The sequence below is a fragment of the Rhinopithecus roxellana genome, chromosome 5, assembly GCF_007565055.1.
Source record: "Rhinopithecus roxellana isolate Shanxi Qingling chromosome 5, ASM756505v1, whole genome shotgun sequence".
In the NCBI taxonomy this organism is placed as follows: domain Eukaryota; kingdom Metazoa; phylum Chordata; class Mammalia; order Primates; family Cercopithecidae; genus Rhinopithecus; species Rhinopithecus roxellana.
In genome coordinates, this window is record NC_044553.1 from 1,292,625 (window position 1) to 1,309,085 (window position 16,461).

General features: G+C 41.8%; 1 gene segment (V, D, J or C); it reads left to right on the plus strand.

The window, feature by feature from the left end:
• Positions 1–2,745: 2,745 nt before the first annotated feature.
• Positions 2,746–12,738, plus strand: LOC104673278 (the record flags this gene model as incomplete). The annotated part of the segment is given in 3 exon segments: positions 2,746–2,846; positions 2,933–3,229; positions 12,734–12,738. Coding segments are annotated over 3 exon segments (348 nt in total), but the record flags the coding sequence as incomplete, so codon positions are not given.
• Between the last annotated feature and the right edge of the window lie 3,723 nt (positions 12,739–16,461).

A 16,461-nucleotide genomic window follows, 5' to 3' on the forward strand; every position in this document is an offset into this window, starting at 1 on the left:
CCCAGACCCAGGAAAAGTCTTAATAATATTATCTAATGTGCGTCTGAGACTCCTCCAGCACTCCCTCAACATAGGGAGAAGAAAAGAATTTTTCCTTTGTTTTATGGTATGAGTTTATAGATTCTTGTTCTATGTTACTAGTAACTTCAAGTATTCAGTTTTATCTAAGAAGTACAATGAAGGTAATGAGAAGCCTGAGCAGGCCTGAACTACAGCGGTCTAGGCACGATAGTGAGGGTCACGAGATAAAACAGTGCAAGGCTGTTTAGAGCAAAACCTAGATAACAGACATCTGGGTTGCATAGCAATGATCATGCAATCCTGAGTTATGAACCTGCTACAGTGTGACTAACTGTCTTTGTAATGCCTCTGTATCCCTGCTTTTGTGCCACTCTAATCTTGCTTCAAGCTAGCCCACCCCATTTTGTGAAGCGTGTTTGAAAGTCAAGTGCTGTCTTTGTTCTGCACCCAGTCTTTGTTTGTTGAGTCTGCTGGGTCTGAGTGCGCTCATTAATAAAGATATCCTCCTGTATATAGGATCTCTCTGGTCCTCCTGATTCCACAACATTGCGGCCAGGTTCATATCTCTAAAAGGCCAGAAAGTTCTGGTCAATCTCATAATGAAAATCCTTTAATGAGAGTTGGCAAACCTGACAATAAGAGACTTCATGTATAATGCCTTAGAGTTGGATTAGATACACCGTAAGCTCTTGGGTGGTGGTTCTGAATAAGGCGGATTGTGCAGCAAATGCAAACACATGCATGGGACCCAGGCAGGAACAAAAGCTTCCCTTTACAAAGTGGGTGGACCCTGGAGGGAGCCCTCAGAGGTGGGCAGTGGTCGCCCTTGCTGACTGCACATTAGCCAGAGGGATAATCATGATTGGTCTTGCAGGAAAAAGAGCACCACTGAGGTCACAGGTTATGAAAATATTTGTCATCCTCCAGCTGAGCAAGTCCATCTGCTTGCTTGTGGGTATCAGCCTCATGGTGGATACACGCTGGGAGATGACAAGATGCACGTAAACCTCCTCTCACTAACTATCCACTACCACACACTCAAGACCCACCTGTGCTCCAGAAAGGAATATGTGCCTGTGGAAACAGACAGAGCTTAAGTATTTTGTTACCTTGTGAATATACTGTGTGAAACCACATGTTTCAGGAACATTAGCTCACAAATGTTGACCAAGTGACTGAAGGGCAGTGGTGGGTGAGGTGACGGGACAGCCTCAGGGCTGCACATGAGGAGGGCTCCCACCCCCATGCAGGCTTTTCCTCCAGGAGCTGCACCAGGAACTCAAGGAGGATCAGAGAGAATTCTGAGAACATCCTGTTGCGGTGCTGCCTAGAGAGGAAGAATATATATGAAAAAATATAACTCTGAGTAATGTATGGGCATTTGTTCATGAAAACTCTTTCTCTGAAAGCTTGTGAAGGTCTTGAAATACCCCTGATAGCTGAGGACAAACATTTAAACCCTCCTTCCACAAGGAGTTCAAGCATGATGGATGTGTCCTTCTATGGATGATCTTCCCCAGCCCCTTCCTCTTCCCCAGTTCATCCCTGGCTCTCTGTGTAAACAGTTCTCATCAGTGGAATGTGCTTGATGAAGTGAGGTCTTCAATTTTCTCATCTTCTATGTGGTCATGAATTTTCCTCATCTGAGGTTTAAAAACTCACCTGCCTGCAGCACCTGACAGTCTAAAATCTCTTGTGGGCAAAACAGCAACAAAGGCACCCACCAGGGCTGAGCATCCCGTGTTGCTGACAGCGACCACCAGGGGTCAACGTCCTCTTCACAATCCTGTGTCAAAGCATCGCCTGAGTGATTTCAATAGCAGCTCCCCAGGAGAAGCAGCTGAAAACTCCTTGTCCCATTTTCCATACAGATATAACCCCTCTATTTCTCTGAAGAAATAGAAAGGGCTGAATGCGGAATACGCTGAATGTCTACCGGTTTTGCAAACTTGTGAATATACCACTTTCTAATTTCTGACCTGTGCGGACCACTCTACAGACTTTTCTCACTGGTGTGGCCAGCATTCTAGATGTCAAATATAACTGAACTTCTTCATATAAAAGTCAACACAAACTGCTCATGGTTTCAGTGCTCACTGAATGGAATTGGAAATAAAACTCACAATTATCCATAACACAAATTCCTTGGAAGTTATTTTGGGATCATGAGTTCATAACCTGTAGACCAAGAGTCCAAGAGTGTTTCTATTGAAGAGCCTGGGGGATCAAGACACCAGGCAGGTGACGGAGACACTGTCTAAAGAGTGCCCAGTGGCTCTCACAGGGAACTGCTGGATACTCATGTGGGACATCAGCAATCACTTTCTCAGAGTCACCAGTGAGCTGTGCTGTTCCTGAAGGGTCCAGGATAGGGCCAAGGCACCTGCTCTGTGTCATGGAGATTCATTGCTCCTGAAATCATAGAGGTGGTCTCTATGCTTGTAAAATCTATATTTACAGTGAGGAACCTGTTCTGAGAGGGCTGATTCTTCAGTGAAAGGACCTCTGTCCACAAATGTTCATACATGGAACAGGGCATTCATTTCTTCAAGCAGGATTGGGCTTAAACCATCAGCATCTCACTCTAGTAAGGCTGATATGTCATTTATCTTCCCTTTCTTATCATCAGTCAGGCTTTAAGCTATGAAATGCTCTGTCTCATCAATATGCAAATAACCTGAGATCCACTTAGGTAAATATGGATGTCTGTGCCCTGAGAGCATCCCCCAACAACCACATCCCTCCTCTAGAGAATCCCCTGAGAGCTCAGCTCCTCACCATGGACTGGACCTGTCGGATCCTCTTCTTGGTGGCAGCAGTCACAGGTAAGGGGGGCTCTCAGGTCCCAGTGATGAGAAGGGGATTGAGTCCAGTCAAGGGGCCTTTATCCACTCCTGTGTCCCCTCCACAGGTGCCCACTCCGAGATGCAGCTGGTGCAGTCTGAGGCTGAGGTGAAGAAGCCTGGGGCCTCAGTGAAGGTTTCCTGCAAGGCTTCCCGATACACCTTCACCTACCGCTACTTGCACTGGGTGCGACAGACCCCTGGACAAGGGCTTGAATGGATGGGATGGATCACACCTTACAATGGTAACACCAACTATGCACAGAAGTTTCAGGACAGATTCACCATTACCAGGGACAGGTCTATGAGCACAGCCTACATGGAGCTGAGCAGCCTGAGATCTGAGGACACAGCCGTGTATTACTGTACAAGATACACAGTGTGAAAACCACATCCTGAGACCTCAGAAACCCCAGGGAGGAGGCAGCTGCACTGAATGAGGAGATTACAGGGCTTACAATGTTTAAAGTTGTTTATAAAATAGGCTAAGCAATTGAGGAATATGAGTAATAGAAACATGTATGCACTCTATATAGGAAATATTTCTAATAACTGTCACCGTATATGCACAATTCACACAGAGGTAAAAGCAGAAATCAGTTAAGCTGATGCAAAGTTTCCCAGGTAGGCTTTGTGCAGACATAAGTTCCAAAGTCAGATAGATAAATAATTTGGAGCAAGATTGCTTGATTACATGGCTAACACTAAATATGATTCCTAAAAACTGATCAAAATGTATTTCAAAATGTCTCTGCCACCTTACTTTTTTGGTTTTTTGAGACGGAGTCTCGCTCTGTCGCCCAGGCTGGAGTGCAGTGGTGATCTCCGCTCACTGCAAGCTCCGCCTCCCGGGTTCACGCCGTTCTCCTGCCTCAGCCTCCCAGTAGCTGGGACTACAGGCGCCCGCCACCGCGCCCAGCTAATTTTTTTTTTTTGTATTTTTAGTAGAGATGGGGTTTCACCGTGTTAGACAGGATGGTCTCGATCTCCTGACCTCGTGATCCGCCCGCCAAAGTGACCGGCCTCCCAAAGTGCTGGGATTACAGGCATGAGCCACCGCGCCTGGCTCTGCCACCTCTCTTACATAAAATGTATTAAAAAGTAGTTTTGAGACCTCAGCAAAATTGAACAGAATAACTATTCAGGGAAAGAAATTTAAAGGTTTCATAGACAGCGGAGTGGACATTTCAATAATCTCTCTACAGTGCTGGCCACCCTCATGGCCAATTCAACCCACTCAATTTATCATAGTTGGGGTTGGTAAAGCCCCTAAAGTATATCAAAGTGTTATATTTTGCATTGTGAAGGGCCCGATGGACAACCTGGGACTATTCCACCATTTTAACTTCTGTACCTATAAATTTATGGGGAAGAGATTTATAACAACAATGGGAGCACAAATTCTAATTCCAGAACAATTATATAGCCCTCAAAGTCAGCATATGATGCATGAAATGGGGTATGTCCTTGGTATGGGACTAGAAAAAAATTTGCAAGCTTTGAAAGAAGTGCTTCAAGCAGAAAGACAAAATTCCCACCAAAGATTAGGATATTACTTTTGATGGCGGCCATTGTTAAGCCTCCAGAACCTATACCTTTGAAATGGTTAACAGATAAGCCAATTTGGATAGAACAATGGCCACTAAGTAAAGAGAAACTGGAGGCTTGAGATAAATTAGTTACTGAACAATTAGAAAATGGGCACATAGCTCCAACATTTTCCGCTTGGAATTCTCCAGTTTTCCTAATTAAGAAAAAAATCAGGTAAATGGAGAATGTTAACTGACTTAAGAGCCATCAATTCAGTTATACAACCTATGGGAGCAGTACAGCCACGACTGCCTTCTCCTGTTATAATTCCAAAACATTGGCCTTTAATAGTCATATATTTAAAAGACTGTTTTTTTACTATTCCCTTAGCTGAACAAGACTGTGAACAGTTTGCATTTACAATTCCTGCAGTAAACAACCTGCAGCCTGCTAAGTGTTTTCGTTGTTTTACAGATGGGTCTAGTAATGGTAAAGCTTCTTATTGTGGATCAAAAAGTAAAGTTTTCCAGACGCCCTATATTTCAGCTCAAAATGCGGCACTTGTCACTGTAATTGAGGTGTTGACTGCTTTTGATATGCCTACTAATGTGATTTCTGATTCTTCATATGTGATTCATTCCACACAGATAATTGAAAATGTTCAGTTACAATTTCATACAGATGAACAACTGATGCCTTTATTTACCCAATTGAAAACAACAGTTAGAAGTAGAATGCACCATTTTTACATCACTCACGTTAGGGCTCATAGACCTCTTGCAGGACCTTTGACTGAATGGAATCAAATGGCTGATTGCCTTGTTGCTAATGCAATATCTAATGCTAGAAAATTTTACAATTTAGCTTGTGTTAATTCTTCTGGTCTCAAACGCAGATACAGCATTACCTGGAAAGAAGATAAAAATATTATCTAACGATGCCCAACTTGCCAAATGGTGAAAGATTCCTCATCTTTTACAGGAGGAGTTAATCCTTGAGGATTGGAACCTAACTCTCTTTGGCAAATGGATGTCACACATATTCCCTCGTTTGGGAGACTAGCGTATGTACAGGTATGTGTGGACACCTTTTCTCACTTTGTCTGGGCTACATGCCAATCAAGAGTCTTCTGCCTGTGTTAAACATCACCCTTTGCAGTGTTTTGCGGTGATGGGCATTCCAGCTTCTATTAAACTGATAATGCCCCAGGCTACACTAGCCACGATCTAGCTACATTTTTCTCTATGTGGAATATTAAAAACATTACTGGCATCCCACACAATTCTCAAAGAAAGGTGATAGTGGAAAGAATAAATCTCTCCCTAAAACAGCAGTTGCAAAAGCAGAAAGGAGGAGACAGATAATATGGAACACCATAGATACAACTGAATCTTGCATTATTAACTTTAAATTTTTTGAGCCTGCCCAAATGCCAGATGCTATCAGCAGCTGAACAACATTTACAGAAACCAGCTACAAAGACAGAAGCAGAAAAATTGGTTTGGTAGAGAGATCTGATAACAAAAAGTTGGGAAATAGGTAAAATAATAACTTGCGGTAGAGGTTATGCTTGTGTTTCTCCAGGCCAAAATCAACAGCCAGTTTGGATAGCATCAAAACACCTGAAACCTTATAATGAGCCAGATGCCAAGGAAGAGACTCTGGGAGGATCCTGAGAACCCCCGGTTGCAGCCATGTTGAGGTTGATGCTGAGGAGGACCCCAACTGTCACGAGCAACACTCGTCAAACACACCCACGCACCTGGGGACAGATCAAGAAGCTGTCACAGATGACAGAAGAAAACCTGAGGAAAGCGGGACAACTAGTTGCAACAAGTAATTTAATGGGAGCTCTGATAGCAGCTATCACCACTGCTGTGAGTATTCCTTCAACAAGGGCTGACACAAAGAACAATTATACTTACTGGGCATATTTATCAATCTTGGCTGGTAGTAACACCTGGATATAATCGCTCTATGACACAGTGACACACGCTTTCTGATCTCAGTGTTTACCATAATAAATCTGCTACTATAATTGAGGCATACCACCTTCAAAAACCATCTGTAAACAAAATAGAACTTGGCCAGAAATAATGAATGTACTTGTTTAGGAAGATTGCATTGCACAACAGGCACAGGTGCTGCACAATGATTCCTATGGAATCATTATTAATTGGTCACCTAAGGGGATGTTTAGCTTAAATTGCACCTCTCAGTCTGTGTGCCATGGCCACACTGTGTTCAGCTGGTCTCAACAAAACAGTCAGATGGTAGAAATGATAAGAAGTATGGCAAAAGTTCCTATTATCTGGAGCCATGGTGGTATAGTAGCACCTCAACCTCAAATGATATGGCTCGTTGTAGGAACTAAACATAAGGATTTGTAGAAACAATTAATAACTCCTGATAAGATCAAAATTTGGGAAATAATTTTAAAAAGCATCTAGAAAGACACTCTATAAACTTGTCTTTGGATATTGCAAAATTAAAGAACAAATATGTATAGCATCCCAGGCACACCTGACCTTAATGCCAGGAACTGGAGTGCTTGAAGGAGTTACAGACAAATTAGCAGCTAGTAACCCATTAAAACGGATAAAAACACTTCGAAGCTCTGTGATTTCAATGACAATTGTGCTTTTAATCTGTGTTGTTTGTCTTTGCATAGTCTGCAGATGTGGCTCTTGACTCCTGTGAGAAGTAGCTCACTGTGGCAAAGCTGCCTTTGCCTTTATCAATTTCCAAATCAAAGAAGGGGGATGTGTTGGGAAGAAGGCCCCCAAAATAAGGCCATAAACTGGTCCTAAAACCTGCCATAAACAAAATCTCTGCAGCACTGTAACATGTTCATGGTGGCCATAAAGCCCATAGTGGAAGGTTGTGGGTTTACTGTAATGAGAGCAAGGAACACCTGACCTGGCCCACCCAGGACAGAAAACCGCTCAAAGGCATTCTTAAGCCACAAACAATAGCAGGAGTGATCTGTGCCTTAAGGACATGCTCCTGCTACAGTTAACTAGTCCAACCTATTCCTGTAATTCAGCATATCCCTTCGTTTCCCATAAGGGATACTTTTAGTTACTTTAAAATCTATAGAAACAATGCTAATGACTAGCTTGCTATTAATAATTCGTGGGTAAATCTCTGTTCCGGGCTCTCAGCTCTGAAAGCTGTGAGACCCCTGATTTCCCACTTCACATCTCCATATTTCTGTGTGTGTGTCTTTAACTCCTCTAGTGCCACTGGGTCTCCCCAACTGAGCTAGTCTTGGCAATGTGGATGCCAGGGAGGGCTTATGAAACACCGGGGGGCGCTTAGGACCCACTAAGGAGCGCTCAGAACACAAGGGGTCACTCAGAGCCAACAGAGGGTGCTTAAGACACCAGGGGTTGCTCGGAACCACCAGGGGGCGATCAAGACACAGGGGACGATCATAACCACCAGGGGGCACTCAGGACACTGGGGGATGTTCAGAAACACCAGGGGGCGCCCAGGACACCAGGGGGCGCTGACAACCAGCAGGAGCTGCTCAGGACACTAGGGGGCGCTCAGGACACCAGGGGGCACTGACAACCAGCAGGGGTTGCTCAGGACACCAGGGTTAATTCAAGATAGCAGGGAACGCTCAGAACCAGCAGGGGGCGCTCAGGACACAAGGGGGCACTCAGGACTCAAGGATTCTCTTGGGAGGTGGCTCCCTATCAAGTGCTTGGGGATGGTGTGTTTCTTTTTTTAGGCTTTGTGATTTCTCACCTGGCGAAACAAAAGTCTTCCCAGGATCTCTTGCCATTTATTTCTTGGAATGCATGTTTCTCTCCTCTACAAAATCTTAACTTAGAATTATAATTCAATTCTTTATATTTTTGTAATAATACTAGCAATAATATCTAAGTAAATTTTAAAATGAAGAAATTGTATGTGTTTAAACTATTTCCACAAACAGATTTCTGTTTCCTGCACTGTGTCAGTCACATTATTTTAAATACTTTTCTAACAATAACTCATCATAAGAATGTGTTGAGTTTATTTTCCTTTCATCTGTTGTTTATGGAGATGAAACATCACTTTAAGGGCTTCTGTCCTCCACTTTGGTGGTTCCTGGAGTTCTGACCCTCCGTCTGTTTCTCTACTTTCCCTGCTTCTGTTCACACTTTTTCTATTCCTTGGTTTCTGCTCAAGGAATTGGCAAGTCCGTTTATTTTGTCTCACCCATGTCTGGTGAATCAGTTTCCTTCCCTTCATGATCACTGAAGTCAACCAAGTATGGAAAGGTAACAGTCCTTAGAATATGCTCATCTTCCTGCAGAATCCCTGCTCTCCTCAGCCTTTTCTAGGGTCCTGCAGACATCACCCCATCCCATTCCCCCTTCTCTAAGTACCCCAGAGTGGGCTCTGCAGCTTCTGCTTCCCTCTGTGTGCTCAGCCCTGGGGCTCACTACAGCTTTGATGATAAAGCCCAAATCCCTATTGTGTTTGCACACTTTCTGACCACCCTCTAGCAAGCTACCATTGTGAGTGAATCATGGGAATCCTGGGGTGACTTTAGTTCTATATTTATGGATATTCTCCAGCATCCAGGAATATTGTAAAATAAGCAACATATAGAGTTTATGTTAAAAATTCATGTAAAACACTTGCAGAATAAAAAACATTATTTATATTGCAAAACACTATCTTTTAAATTTAATACTTAATATTTTATTTTAATTTAATATTTAAATGTTATTTAAATTGGAAAAAACTGACACATTTTTCAAAACACAATGTTATTTCAACACATTATGTAATAAAATTTTAATAGAAATGTTTACTTTATGATTAATACATTCCTTTATAATGTATAATGTATTATTACATGCATTTAAAAAGTATGCCACTAGCAAAAATGAGAAATAAGCCATAACAGAATATATAAGGAATACCATTGTATGTTTCAATGATATATTGCCAATAATGGCAGTTACAGTAAGTTTTACTAAAACATACATTTACATATATTTCATAATTTATATTGGAATATGCAGACATTCATAGAAGAATATTATTTTGGACTAAAACCTCAAATATAAATACAAATAAATTTAAATCAATTAATTAATTAGAATAATACAGAAACAAAGGTGTGTTGCTTTGGTGTTCAGAAATGTGTTACTTTTGCCTGTGCTCATATATGTTTCATTGCTGAGTGTGGGTTTTTTTTGTGTATGTGACTATAAAGTTTTAAAACAGATTATTAACTTATATAGTCATAGAAATCTAAGTTTGGTTTTGTTTGTTTTTTTTTTTTCATGTTAAAAGTTAACAGAAAACTCACAAATGAAAAAAAAAAAGTCATAGGCTAAGTGCAGTGGCTTATGTCTGTAATCTCACCACTTTGGGAGGCTGAAGCAAGTACATCACCTGAGGTCAGGAGGTTGAGACCAGCCTGGCCAACATGGGGAAACCCCATCTCTAGTAAAAATATAAAAATTAGCTGGGCGTGATGGTGGCTGCTTGTAATCCTAGCTACTGGGGAGGCTGAGGCAGGAGAATTCTTGAATCTGGGAGGCCGAGTTTGCAGTGAGCCAAGATCATACCACTGCCCTTTAGCCTGGGCAACAAGAGCGAAATGCTGTTTAAAAAAAAAAAAATCCAGAGAGCATTTGAAATGCCTGTGGTGTATTTAGGTGTCCTATTAATAATCATTTTTAAAACTAGCTAAAATGGTTTTAAACATTTATTTTTGGTTCAGGGGTACATGTGCAGCGTTTGGTACATAGGTAAATTGTGAGTTATGTGGGTTTGATATACAGATTGTTTTGCCACTAAGGTAATAAGTATAGTGCCTAATGGGTAGTTTTTCAGTTCTCACCCTTCTCCCATCCTCCACACTTGTGTAGGTCTCAATGTGTGTTGTTTTCTTCTTTATGTCAATAGGATTAGCTCCCGCATATAAGTGTGAACAGGTGGTATATAGTTTTCTGTTACTCTGTTAATTTGCTTAGGATAATGACCTCCAGATCCAACTACGTTGCTGCAAAGAACATGTTCTTATTCTTGTTATGACTGTGTTGTATTTCACGCTCAAACATACAGAAATCAATGTGTTGGGAAAAAGCCAAGTGTTGGGAAAGAAGCTGAGGCAGGGCTTGCATATCTGACATAATATCCAGGGCTCAGGGCACAAAACCCCTCACGGCCTTTGGAATGTGTCTAGACTTGCTGGCTCCTTGCTTCTAGCCCTCCCAGGCTCCTAGATCAATTGTATATCCATTATCTCAAGTAGCAGAACATGTTCCATATAAATGCTAAACCATCACAGCTGTAGATCGTGTGCTTGCCCTTTCGACCCCTACATTCTCACCATCTGTTTCTCTGTTTGATCACCAATAAATAGTCTTGGCTTCCAGAGCTCGGGGCCTTCACAGGCTTCACACTCGCGATGGTCCCCTGGTCACACTTTCTCTCTCAAACTTTTTCTCATTCCTTTGACTCTGCTGGACTTCGTCGCCTCAGTGACCTGGTGTTGTGCTTGATCACCCCAACATTTCTGGCACCCAATGTGGGGCGACAAAGACCCCGGTGAAGGAACAGCAGAGCATGTAAAAGTGGAGGCTGCATCATCAAAGGACACCTGATTGTGATGAAAACAATCTCGGAGGGAAAGCTGAGAGCTCAGCAGAACCAGGGTAACAATGGAACAAAGTGAAAGCAAACATTCTGCTTATTTAAATTTCTTAAGGCATTTATTACGAAGAAGGGAAGTGAAAGTTAGTGCTCAGAATATGTTATCACTGATTAGTATAGGAAAGCAGTTTTTGCCCATGGTTCCCAGAACAAGGGACTATGGAGTTGGATGAAAGGGAGAGAACTGGCAGATATTTTTTTAAAAGCATATAAAGATGAAGCAAAATTCCAGTCTACTTTGGTCAATGTGGGCACTAATAAAGGCAGCTTATGAGCCATTTCAAACAGATGATGAGGCAGATTCAGATGAGAAAGAGGAGGACAAGTGTAAAAAAAACACAGATTCTGAGTGAAGAATAGAAACCAGAGGAAAATAAAAGAAAGGAAAACTAAAGTATGTTTTACTAGCCCATCAGCTCCATCTGCTGAATTAAGTGAATGGCCACCTCCTCTCTCTCCCCTTAATGGGCAAGAAAATGTATTAGCTACAAAACTTACTGCTCCTGTAGTTACAACCTTAAAACTTGGAGCAATTGTTGGTACAATACAAAATTCCATTCAAAAGGCTAGAGCTGACAGACACCTTGAAGCGTGGCAATTCCAGTTTCTCTAATTAAACCACCTTTCCATTCAAACTGTTAAAGGTATTCACGCAGGCCGTTAGTCAATATGGGCCAACTCTCCTTTCGTGCAAAGTTTGTTAAAAAATGTGGCTCTTGATAATAGGTTAATACCATGTGATTGGGATACTTTGATAAAATCTGTTGTCACTCCATCTCAGTACTTGCAGTTTAAAACCTGGTGGTCTGATGAAGCTCAAACTCGGGCAAGGGAAAAATACACAAGCACCGCCACCTGTGCCAGTTTCCTTTAAACAGTCAATGGGAGTCGGCCCTAATTGGGGTGGATTAGAAAATCAAGCAGTAATGTAGGATGTTGCCATTGTTTAGCTGCACTTGGTGTGCTTACGGGCATGGGAAAGGATAAATGTTACAGGGGAAAAATATCAATTTAGTTCTGTCCAACAAGGACCTAAAGAACCATATATTGGTTTTTATTGCTCAGCTCCAAGAGGCTGTGTATAAAGCCATAACGGATAAAACAGCTGAAGATGTTGTAATACAGCTTTTTGCATATGACAATGCTAATGCAGAGTGTCAAACTGCTATTAGACCCCTGAGAGGGAAGGCTCACTTAGCTGAATATATTAAGGCTTGCAATGGCATTGGAGGTAACTTACATAAGGCTACTCTTTTAGCTCAGGCTATAGCTGGATTAAGAGTTGGAAAAATTATGCCCCATTTCTCAGGCTCTTGCTTTACTTGTGGGCCATTTGGACACAGAAAAAGGAATGTAGAAAAGGAAGTCAAAAGGCAAGAACTACTACCACCAAACAACAGAAAAGCCCCAGTGCGTGCCCCTGTTGTGAAAAAGGCCATCACTGGGCAAGTCAGTGTCATTTTAAATTTAGCAAAGATGGACAACCTCTTTTGGGAAACAGCATAGAGAAACTAGGAAGCATCTGTAAATTGAACACCATCAGCAATAAAAAAATAACAAGTGACCGATACATAAACCATTACTGGTGAACTCCAGATATGATGCTAAGTGAGAGAAGTCAGTCTCAAAGCTCAAAGGGTCACAGCTGTAAGCACCACGGTCATCCTCAGGTGTCAGTGGTTTGGGCTGTGCTTTCTCTGTCTCTTCCCTGACCAGGCCCAGATGCTGAGCTCCACCACTTGCAGAAGGAAAATCCCACTATTTTCAATCATGCACTGAGGTTTGAAGGGCTTCACACAGACTGAAACAAACAAATACGGGCTCCTTTGAACAGTGTCTGGCATTTGTTCCAACCACAAGAGAATATCCCCCCGCTCTCTCCCTCCTCGGTTCTCTCCTGCAAGCCAGCAGTCCTGCAGTTTAGTCTGCATCTCCCATACATCCACCTATCTCATTCCAAGGGCCTTCCACTACACCCTCCACTGTTTTTGAGAGCACTGGCAGGCTTTGAACTTTTCCACATTCTGTTGTTACTGAAGTTGGGATGTTTAGGACCAAATTAAGGATGACATTTTATGACTGAATTCCAGCACTCCCTCTCCCCTGAGACAGAGCACATAACCAAGATTCTGCAGGTTGAGGGCTCTAAATGGAGGATTGGGCAGAAGCTTCCCACCTTCCCAACACTTTGCTTATGGTGGAGCAGAACCTCTGCCAAAGGTCAGAGCTACAAATCAGGGACCCAATGTTTCCAGTGGCACTGGACCCAGGGCAGAGCCTCCATCTACTAGTGGGGCTCCATGGAAGAAGTGAGTCTCTGGCTCTCAGTAGCTCTTGTCCAGAACTGAGCCTCAGCATCACGTGCTGTGGGCAGGGTCAGAGGGCCAATGTCCTGGCCCCTGGGGAAGAGTTTCCTCTGGTGGGAGCTGGTAGAAGGTGTCCTGTCTTCTTGGCTGCATCTTCTGTAGTGGAGGTTACAATACATCATGCTGAGCTGGGAAGGAAGGAAGAGCATCTTAGATCAAATATGATGACCGGCCTTACTGAATTTTCTAGATTTTCCTGAATAAATGCTTCTTCACTTGCTGTATGCTGTCAGAGCCTTTCCAAACCCTGTAATTTTCCAAAATAATTTTCACTGGTCTCATGAGGGCATGGATTCATTGAGCCCCTCATGCTGTCAAAGAGAAATAAAACTTTTTTCACTTTTTAGAGAACATCCATGGGCTATAAAATAATGGGTTGGCTTTTCTTCCAACACTTTACAGACACCATCACTTTTCCTCTTGCTTGTAAGGTTTTCACCAGAAGAATGCAGTAATTATCTTTTCTGTTCTTTTGGAAGGAATCCCCCCTCTACTCACCTCCACTTGCCTGCATCTATTTCTATTTGTCTTTGATTTTCAGCAGTTTTAATAAGATTTACCTAAATGTGTGTGTGTGTGTCAAGGGGTGTTATCTTGCTGTTCTGTGTTCTCTGAGATGCATGGATTCATTGTTTACTCTGTCTCCATTTTTGTGAAAACAATTAGAAAAAAAACCTGTATGAGCCCAGAAACGAGCCTCCATGATGTGACTGAAGAACCACGTGGGGGCGCTCAGAACCCACTAAGCACAAGAGCCAGCCTCAGGGCAGGTGCAGATGTGGGTTAAGGTCTGGTTTCCTGTCAGCACTGTGGCTTCCTCTCCATAAAACAGGTTCCTCTGGGGCACTTTTCTGGATCCTTTATCCTGCTCTTCCTATGAAGTCTCTGAAGAAGAAGCATTTGTCATAACAAGAGAAAAACTTTCTCACATGCACCAAACGCAGAGTCACCTAGTCATTTACTCCTGTTTCTCAACATCAATAAGCTATCAGTGCTTCTGAAGTTAATCAGTTAAATCTATAAAGATGCTGTGTTTAACTCAGCATTGCAGCCTAGCTCAACAGAACTCCAAGGGCCAGTCAGCCAGCAGCAGGCAGGATAAAGTGCATGCTGGGCATTGGGGCAGAGGGTGTTCCCATCCAGTGCAAGAGAAGAAAGGCTGCGTGGTGGTCACTGTCAGGACTCAAAGCCCACCGTTCCAATTGTAGGTGGTCCCTGGCAAAGGAAGAGAGACCCCACCAATGTTTAGTGTGGATGTTGAGTCTGATGGTGCCACACTCACACCCCAGGTGAATATAAAAAGTTTTATTAACTCTGTTTTTCGGGTGTCTGCTGAGAGCAGCACAGGCTTCTCAAGAAATTACAGACTGGAATTTCCTCATTAGAGCAGGAAAGGAGGCTGGCTCAGGGCTTTATAATGATTTGGTGGTGGGGTCAGGGGGTGTGCTTCTACTCATGAGAAGGAGCTTGCATGATTTAAACCTCACACTGGCATCAGATAAGGAAGCTAGGCTTCCGTGATTTCTTAACTAGATTTATGACATGCAGAGGACAAGGAGGAGGAAGAATAAACCTGAATTCATTAGCATTGAGGCACAAAGCCTCTTGTTGCTGATGGGACAGCTGCCTTCCTGTATCACACAACAGCTTCTCCAAAGTGTGTTTACCCTGAGAATTGAGATTGCCTTTCTCTTCTAAGTGAAAAAAAATAGAACACTCCAAATAAAGAAGTTGTAATGCTGTATTTGTAAGACATTCTAATATGGGTCAATTATAACTTGGAATATGCATCCACTGATCTTTTTATTTGTATAAATTCATCGGTGAAAGTGCAATTTTGTTACATGGATATATTGTTTAGTGATGAAGTCAGGGCTTTAAAAGGAGTCATCATCTGGATGGTGTATGTTGTCCTCATTAAGTATTTTCTCACCCCACACACTGCTCCCACCCTCCAGACCTCCAAGTCTCCAATATTTATTATTCCACACTCTATATTCGTGTGTACATATTATTTAGTTCTTACTTATGTAAGTGAGAACATGTGGTATTCAACTTTTCTGAGTTATTTAACTTAAGATGGTGGTCTAAAGTTTCATCCATGCTACTCTAAAATACATAATTTCATTTTTTATTATTGAGTAGTAATTAAATGTGTGTACATATATATTCACAAATATATATAGTGTATTTGTGAGGGTGTGTAAGTGTGTATATATATGCACAAATACATATACAACATGTTTTCTTTATCTGACCATAATAAATAGACACTAAGTTTGGTACCATATATGTGCTGCTGTGAATTACGCAACAATAAACATAAAAGCAGGCATCTGTCTAATATAAAATTTATTTTCCTTTGAGCTGATACCAAGTAGTGGGGTTGCGGAATCAAATATTAGTTTGATTATTAGTTCTTTGAGAAGTTTCCATACTGTTTTCCATATAGCTTGTACTAATTTACATTTTCTCCAACAGCGTATATGCACTACGGTTTCTCTGTGTCCTTACCAACATCTGTTTATGTTCAGTTTAGTTTTTATTTTTAACTTTTTAATAATAGCTAGTCTGACTGGTTTAATATGGTTTCTCATTGTGACTTTAAATTGCATTTCTGTGATGATTAATGCCATTGATTGTTTTATCACATGCTGGTGGATGATTTTTATGTCCTGTTTTGAAAAATAAATGTCTGTTATTTGCTCACTTTAAAATGAGGTTATTTGTGTTTTCTTGTGTTGTATTTGTTTCTTGCATATTCCAAATATTAGCTCTTTGTCAGACGTAGTGTTTACAAATATTTTTCGTCATTCTGTAGGATTTCTGTTAACTTTATTGATTTTTTATTTTGCTGAGCACATGCTTTGCTTCTTATTTGTATTAAGTCTAAATTGTCTATTTTGTTTTAGTTCTGTTTACTTTTAAGGTCGTAGTCATGAATTCTTTGCCTAGGACAATGTCCAGGAAAACATTGCCTAGGATTTCATCTACAACCGTCGACTCCCAGGTCTCCCAGTTAAGTATTTTAT